Source organism: Ischnura elegans, chromosome 1 (assembly GCF_921293095.1).
Source record: "Ischnura elegans chromosome 1, ioIscEleg1.1, whole genome shotgun sequence".
NCBI classification, from domain to species: domain Eukaryota; kingdom Metazoa; phylum Arthropoda; class Insecta; order Odonata; family Coenagrionidae; genus Ischnura; species Ischnura elegans.
In genome coordinates this window covers 156,894,604-156,903,069 of record NC_060246.1, presented here as the reverse complement: position 1 = coordinate 156,903,069, position 8,466 = coordinate 156,894,604, and the positions used below count along the sequence as shown (strand labels likewise).

At 37.9% G+C, this 8,466-nt stretch overlaps 1 protein-coding gene across 3 annotated transcripts; it reads right to left on the bottom strand.

The window, feature by feature from the left end:
* Positions 1-2,228: 2,228 nt before the first annotated feature.
* LOC124172583 lies at positions 2,229-7,495 on the bottom strand. Of its 3 annotated transcripts, XR_006868203.1 has the most exons (5): positions 7,351-7,495; positions 6,995-7,193; positions 6,173-6,882; positions 5,386-5,459; positions 2,229-5,288 (listed from the first exon to the last, which is right to left on the bottom strand). XR_006868203.1 is itself a non-coding variant. In XM_046552030.1 (3 exons), the coding sequence occupies exons 1-3, from the start codon at positions 7,399-7,401 to the stop codon at positions 6,707-6,709; spliced, it is 426 nt and encodes a 141-aa protein (XP_046407986.1). In that variant the 5' UTR covers positions 7,402-7,495; the 3' UTR covers positions 6,188-6,706. The 3 variants fall into 3 exon arrangements, 1 of the variants encoding a protein (XP_046407986.1); XR_006868199.1 differs by lacking the exons at positions 2,229-5,288; positions 5,386-5,459 and having other exon boundaries at positions 6,188-6,537; positions 6,655-6,882; XM_046552030.1 differs by lacking the exons at positions 2,229-5,288; positions 5,386-5,459 and having other exon boundaries at positions 6,188-6,882.
* Positions 7,496-8,466: the final 971 nt, after the last annotated feature.

The window sequence follows — 8,466 nt, the reverse complement described above, 5'->3', positions numbered from 1 at the left end:
ATGGGGGAATAATCATGCTACATGTTTAAGTTTGGCATTCTTATGAAGAACATTAGGTTTAATGGCAAATTATTTATTAGATTTGCCTCACTTACTAGATCACATCTTATGCATCATATGTCATTCTGGCTTGCATTTGAAGGTTTGGAAATTGTCACTTGGTCAGCTGGAAAGCTTAATACAGCTGTGATTGATGAAAATTTAATGAAAAAATAACTGGGTGTCAGTCAAACTTGAATGAAAATGCAGTGTCCCCTGGAGTGTTGTGTGACCATCAGATGGAAAATTGCGTGACTTTTTCTTGGCATCTTGCTCAAAAATGAGGCAGGAGGCACATGGATTCTTTAATATTAACTTTTTATCAATTTTGGAATTTCAAAACACTGTTTGTAATTGATACGGACAAATTTTGCTATTACACAAAGTTGTGGGTCCATGATTGCAAGTAGAGGACAAAATTATGTACAGCGGAACTTGTACCGAGGCTTTCCTCTTAATTTTTCTTTCCTCAGGACTAATATGAATGAAATTTGTTTTAATAAAGACTACCTGCATATTATGTGCGTTCATTTATGAATTTTTCCATCTATGTATATTTTTATTTCCTCGACACACTGGACAGTGTTTCCCTTAATGTGTTAAGCTTCATTGACTGAAACTATAATTCACTTCTGGTTTTTGTTGGAATGGTATTTACTGTAGGAGTATGTAGGATAATTGTATTTCATGACTTTATTTTATCACCTTTACTCTTTAAAGTGTTAATATTAATTTTTTATTTTGTTCCCTTGGGCAATTCTGAGAACTTGGTGAACAAGGGTGTCATGGTGCTGGAAAACCATTCCGGCACTGGTTAATAAAAGGCATAATAGTCAATTAACTCTTGTATCAATTTTGTTGCCTCTCAATTTCTAATACATACATACTTTCCTACCCTAAACATTAAAAAATATTGTGTAAATTATTACTTGTAATAAACAATACACAAAAATATTAGTGAAGTAGACTTGTAATGGGTTTGTTTTCTCCAACTGCTTATGTTTTCTCCAAATGCTTATTGGTTTTGCAAGTTTGTAATGAGAGAACCATTTTTCTTAGAATCACTTCACTTTATTAGAAACACTTAACAATAAGGAATGCCTGGTTTCATTTATTAAAGATGCTCTTGGATAGCCCAATGAGTTATGGAGAGGAGAATGACTACTTCCTGTGGGACAGCTGTTTGCAATTGCTCCCCTGTGGGTAGGGGGATGTAGAATTCTCCCACAGTATCCCTGCTTGTCGTAAAAGGCGACTAAAAGGGTGTGTACTCACAAATGTTCCAATTGTAGTACTCATTGGAACGTGTTAGCCTCATAGGGACTCAAGCAGTGCATGACTAGGCTTTAAATGATTTACTTGAAGCATCCAAAGAGGTAGTAGCATAATTTGGTTAAAGATTTTTATATTTGAATTCATTAGGCTCCTACGGCCACTGCATAGACTTAAGCATTATGTAATGAGTGGAGTTCTGATGTGTATTCAATTCAGAACTCGATGGGGACTGATGGTTACAAGGTTATTTGGCCATGCAGAGGTGTAATAATAATAATAATAATTTATTTGTCCGGCGATTTGTTCTCACAAATATAGGACACGTCAATTATGGTACAAAAATACACAGATACAAAAAACTACAAGGTATTACCATACATCATGTAAAAAGCAAGGTGTTATGGATGAAGAAAATCATCCACAGAATAATAACTTTTTCAAAAGAAACTCACGAAGCTTTGATTTGAAGATATATATGTTTTTGACTCCCTTCACTTCTGGTGGGAGTTTGTTAAATAGCAGTAGGCCCATGTGCCAAGGTGCATAACTTGAGTTCTTGGTTCTTGTAAATGTTTGATGGAGGCTTGTAGAACTCCTTGTATAATGACAGTGGTAATCACCATTTGTTGCATAATTCGAAAGATTCTTTTTTGCACAGACAATTACAGCATACATATATACACAGGGGAGAGGTAAAATGTTGAATTTCTTAAAAAGAGGGCGACATGGAGCATAAACAGGCACCTTGCCGATAATACGCAGTATCCTCTTTTGAATTTTGAAGATTATTTTGGAATTGGGTCTAGGGCCCCAGAAGAGTATACTAAACATTACATGTGAGTAGAATTCATAATAAATTGATAATAGTACATCAATATCTACAGTTTTTCGGATAGACAGGATCAAGTAACAGACAGAACTCAATTTACTGCGAAGCTTCTGAATATGTTCCTCCCAAGATATTTGATTATCAAGAGTTACACCCAGGAAAGAGGAACTGAGGTTTTGTGGAATAGGTTTACCATCAGTCTTGACAGAGATCTGTGATTGCTGTTTATTCTTGTTGCAAAAGTAAATTAAATTAGATTTCTCCACATTGAGGAGGAGAGAATTTTGATTACACCACTCTTGTAAGACACGTGCTGCATCATTAGATTTTAAGGTCAGGCTTTCCATTGATGTGGCAGACACTAAAACATTGGTATCATCAGCGTACAATACTGGAAGTACACCTGGTACATATTTAAACATATCTGGGAGGTCATTTATAAATAAAAGGAACAGAACTGGTCCCAGAACTGAGCCCTGGGGAACGCCCATGACAATTTTTTTCTCAGGGGACATAAAATTGGTTCCATCCCTTCTAAGGACAACACTTTGTCGCCTATCACTCAGGTAAGACTCAATCCACTTGTAGCCTGCACCTCTAATTCCAAACATTTCAAGTTTTTGCAGTAATAGACCGTGATTGACACAGTCAAAAGCTTTAGAAAAGTCAAAGGAGAGAATAAGTGATTCTAGTCTGTTATCCAGATCATCTAATATTTTATTCACAACCTGGTAAGTGGCAGTAGTAGTAGACCTTGATTTCCTAAAGCCATGTTGGGCGGTGGATAATAATTTTAGAGATTCCAAATAAGCTATGAGACGTGAATAAAATACTACCTCAAAAATCATACTGAACTGATTCAGTAGAGAGATTGGACGATATGAATTCATCCTCTGTCGACTGCCCTTACCTTTGTACAGAGGGATGATCTTTGCTACTTTGAGTGGACCTGGAAAATGCCTAACCGTAAAGATTCATTGATCAAGAATAATAATGGGGACATGATTGCATGGAAGGAACGCTTTATTACAACCATTGGAATCTCATCAAGGCCAGCAGTAAACTTATTGCTTAGTTTCCGGATAACATTCCTTAATTCTGAATCAGAACAAGGCTGAAGAAATAAGGAATTACAAGGTGTTACTGTTCGGGAATATTTAGTATGTTGATTCAATTTGGGTAGTTGATGTGACAGAAAAAAATCATTGAGGGCAGAGGCCATTTGAAAGTTATCATCCAAAATGGTATTGTCCTGGGAGTTCAAGAGTTTAAAGTCTGACCTATTACTCTTGCTATGTTTCGATTCTTTAACAATTTTCCAAATTTCTTTAGTTTTATTTGCAGCATTATTAATTCTTTGGTTATTGTATGTCTTCTTGGCATTCTGAAGGATATACCTATAATTCTTTTTCAAGACAGTATACTCGCGTCTATCAGTGGGGTCCGTTTTACCATTGAAGTACAGAGCCATGTCTTTCATATACCTCGATAAGTTGCGAATTTCTTGCGAGACCCAAGGTTTTTTGTTGCTTGTCCTTTAATAACTTCTACTTTTTACTGGCAAGATGGGAAAGCAATAGTCGAAGTACTCTAGGTATGATGAGTAAAAAAGATTGAAGCTGTCATCAAAAGAGGACATGTGATAAATGCTAGACCAATCATGAGAATTTAGCAATTCACAGAAAGTGATAATATTTTCTTCAGAGAAGTCTCTTATATGAGGTTGAACTCATTTTTGAAGAACTAACTTCAATTTTGCAAAGTAATGGGAAATGATCTGATATATGAGACACAACAACTTTAGTTTCAACAGACATCGGGTCAAAATTCGTACAGATGTAATCAATGAGGGTCGCGGAAGTATGACTAACTCTTGTCGGTTCATCATTTGTGATATTCAGATTGAAAGAAGAAAGAATATCTAACAATTCCCATTTTTCTCTAAAATCTTGAAGAACATTGCAATTGAAGTCCCCAGTGATGATAAGAAAAGGATTCTCAACGTCATTATGAATTAGTTCAAGAAGTTCGGATAGTTTGTCGAGAAAAATATTGAAACTGCTGGAAGGAGAGCGATAGACGGTCACTAAATAAATTTCTCTCTTGTCAAGTTCAATTTTAGTCATGCAAGATTCAAACACTTGTTCTTCGTTCAGCCTATCATAGGGGACTTTCACAGGGATGTATCTTAAATTCCGAGATACGAGGATTAAGACGCCACCATTTTTTAGCATATATCGACTAAAAAAATCTGCTAACACGTAGCCGGGCAGATGGAAAGTGTTCACTTCGTCGGCCGAAAGCCAGTGTTCGTTAAGGCAGAGAACGTCTGGTTTATGGTCACTCACAAAAACTTCTAGATCAAGGGTCTTGTTGCGTACACATTGAATGTTAATGTGGAGTACCTTTAAATGCTGCTCTATCTCGTTGGCGCTTTTTGGCGAGGTTTGGGAAAAAATAATTCCCGAAACACACGTCTTCGTGCCAAAATTCAGCACTGAGAAGCTGGTCACCGAGTTCACTACTAACCGAGACACGAAATGAGGCAGTCTCCACGAGTGACTTTTAGCTGTTCGATCTCTATAGATGATTCGGTTATTTCTTGCTTTTGTTCCTTAATGTACTGGAGCACCGAGGCGCATGTTGTGTCAGGAGGAAGATTCCAAATGTGAATGTGTGAGCGCTTTGGGATGCCCGAGAGAGAGCAGATCTTGTTAGAAGTACCCCTAGATGGAGGAGGACGGCGATAACGTTTGTGTGTCACACGAGTAAAGCCATAGTTATTTTCTTCGGTGGCTTGGTTAACTGCGATAGTATCACTACACCTGTCTGCGGGGATAGCAGCGGCAGACTCACGTTTAAGATTGGGAGTAGGATTGTCGATACAAGTAATTCCTACACTAGGTTCACTTTTACGTGCTGAAATTCGTGTCCCCGGTCGCACATACGCAGCCGTCAGAGGTGGTTTTCTTACGAGCTGGTTGGCCTGCGAATCACCTGCCTTTGGAGCTGGATCCGATAATACGGCTTCGGCAGAAGAAACAGTTTTTATCTGCTTGAAGGCTGCTTCCTGGGAAGTTTTGTAATAAGGACATGATTTCTACTAATGAAGTGCACCAAAGGTTAAAAGCTGCTGCAACAAGGGCTGAAAGAAGAGTACAACAGTAATATAATGTTGAAGCAATACTCGATGTTAACAGCACTCTTCAATATTTTGTAACATGATGAATATGATCACTCACATTTCAGTGAAATCCAATGAAGTAGGAGGCTTGTGGTACCGTCCCTCTAACTGGCTTTTTGTCAGAACATCTACCTATCGAAATTAATACAATATAAAACACATTGATAACTCTTTTTGCTTGCTGACCAAAAATGAAATTATGCACGTCAGTCTCTTATCATGCATTATGAGATGCCACGTGAACAAGTGACCAGACTGCTTAAATCTGATAGTACATGGACACAATATTTACAAGTTGTCCCACTTTTTACATACTTTTACATTGTCTGCAAACATTAGACATATGCAATGATGAATGTATATTAGCCAAGTCATTAACAAAGATTCACAACAGAAGTGGATCAATAAGTGGGACAAAAGAAAATTACTACTACCCGAGTAGCAGAAGAATATTGAAAAATGATTTAAATATTATTTCAAATTTAAAATCAAAATGGCTAGATCCGTGACTTTTTCAAGATTTTAAAATTATGTAATAGGTGTTATCTTTTAAAGTGATATCATTTTGTTGTTAACATGCATATTGATACGTACAAATGGCTTAATTTTTTGCACATATTCTTTTTTTAAATTTGACAGGAAAAGGCGAATATTATTTAAAAAGCAATTTAAAAATTATATTTTGAACACTTGAAAATATTTAAAAAAATATTTATATACATTGAACACTGCCTTCTCCACACTGTTGTCCCCTTATCTTTGAAAGTTTGTACCGGGAATTTTTGTATTTCAAGCAGCTGACTCTTAAGGTCGACAAGCATAAAATAAAAAAAAGCAAAACCTACCACTTTTTCAAAAAGTTCTGGATCACTTCTCGGGTAACATTCCAGTTCTTCGAACTCCTTCACAGTTTATTTTCTATGGGAAGGTCTTCTCGATGGAATGGCTTATCTGAGGTAGTGAGTTACCACCCTCCTTAGCCAGCAATGATAGCAAGCTAGCTGGCTCACCTATCTGCAGCTCCATGTTCACCAGTTTGTCTAAAAGAGGTAACAGGCTATTGATGAATTTGAGGAATATTTTCAGCTATTTAAAGGGATTATTAAGGGCACTATTACACAAATTTCCAGATTTAGTAGATTTTTCGGAGTTGTGCATATTACAGAACCCTAATATTTCCCAGTAAACTCAGTGAAGTGTCACTGCAGTGCTGATTAGCATGAAAAAGATACAATCATACAGTCAACTGAAGAACTACAACATGTTTCTCTACTCATCATTATTCATATCAATCTCTCAAGTTAAATGTCATATTAATTGCTCATACTGAGAATGGCATTAAATTTCTCTTCCACATTTCCATGGTTGCTTGTGCAGCGTCAAGTTCCATCTCTTGATGGTCGCTGCACCATGGTGAAGCCCTCTCTATGGTCAATCACCACCTCTATTTCATCGTTTTCATTGCCAATTCCGGGCAAAATCATGACTGGATACGAGTCTTGCATGTCATGAGATTCAGACTGCGTAGCAGGCTCATGGGAATCAGTGATTTTAACTGCAAATAAACAAAATTAACGTATTCAATACTCAGACCCAGAAGTCAATGTTAAAACTTTGGAAAAACCCTGAATTGAAGTAATTACTTAATCATAAAACTCATGTCTTACCATATATTGGAGGAGGTGAAATACCTCTCCCATTTGCTCTCTCCCCCATTTCTGACTCTGACGTTTCCTCTGCAATGTGCTCCTTTACCCGCTTTCTAGGTTTCTTTTTCCGGAGGACACGACCATGGGGTTTGTGGATGTCAAGAGTCACTGGTTTCGATGGCAGCATTATCAAATTGGCAGGCTTCATCATATGTATCTGGAAGAAATAATATTAAAATAGTCCATGCAATTAACCTATTTGGTTCAGATACTCAACCCTTGAACCTCATATAGTTTGTTTTCACAGAATAAAATATTTTCAGCATTTTCCCTGCCTTACTTTAAGGGAAGAAATTTATGAAATGAAATCATACCTGTTTTCGTGCCTGGCAATATTCTGCATTCATTCCTGGGCCAAGAGACATTAGGCGAAAGACAATTCATGATAGAAAATTTTTCGAAGCGACTGCTCTCCTCTTCAGGAAAGTAACAGCTGTCTTCATTCAACAAAGTATTCAAGAGGAAGGCGCAGCTGCTACATCAGCATCTCCTTCATTGTTGAACTTTTTTTAACGACCATTAAACTTTTTAATTAACGACCATTAGGTAAAAAATATATACACAGTAGTCATAGTCACAACTCATATTCACAAGGCATAATCACAGTTTTCTTCGGCTGTTAGAGCATGTAAGATCCCTCCCCCCCTCAGTGGAGCCTGGCGGAGCCCTTCTCCCATGCTCCACTTCACCGTCACCAAGTCCACCGGTCGATCAGAGCGTGATTTCATTTTCACTTAAGACCCAATTACAAAAAATGAATAAATACATGAGATACACCATCACCCAGTATGGATTAAGTATGCATTAAGTATACGAAATAAGGGACTAATACTATAAGAAATAAGTAATCACTAACCAAAGACAAGTGCAATGACCCGCGGGTAGCTCTCCTCTGAAGAGCATTTCATTGCTATCCTCTTCATATATATGCCCCTGGGCAACTCATCCGTTATGAGCATGGCAATAATTTCGTTGTGTACAATCGATCCCCCAAATCACGGCACAAATAATTCGTGGTCTGCTCATGGAGGTATTTGATCTGAAAAAGTTTCCCTCAACATAAACATTAACACGTAACAAATAATAACCCATTTAAACAATGTCAATTCAATTGACATTGAGAAGCTAATGAATGTGAATCATGAATCCTCTATAATCGGGGTAATATGCAATGCTCATCTGAAACTCTTCCAAGGCTAGAATGCTGTCCACGGCCCCGCACGGGGGGAAGAGGGTGATCTCTTCCTTTGGGGAGTCGCGCCCCCACGGACCCGAGCCCACCGGGGAGACAACCTCGTCAAAAAACCCTTCGTACGCTAGGATAGCGTCCAGACAGCATGTGACTCTGCTGTGCTGAGTAGCCGAAACATCTGGCGTCCAGATTCACCCACGTGTTTGCCGTGCGTGGAGACCCGTACAAGGGGGAGAAG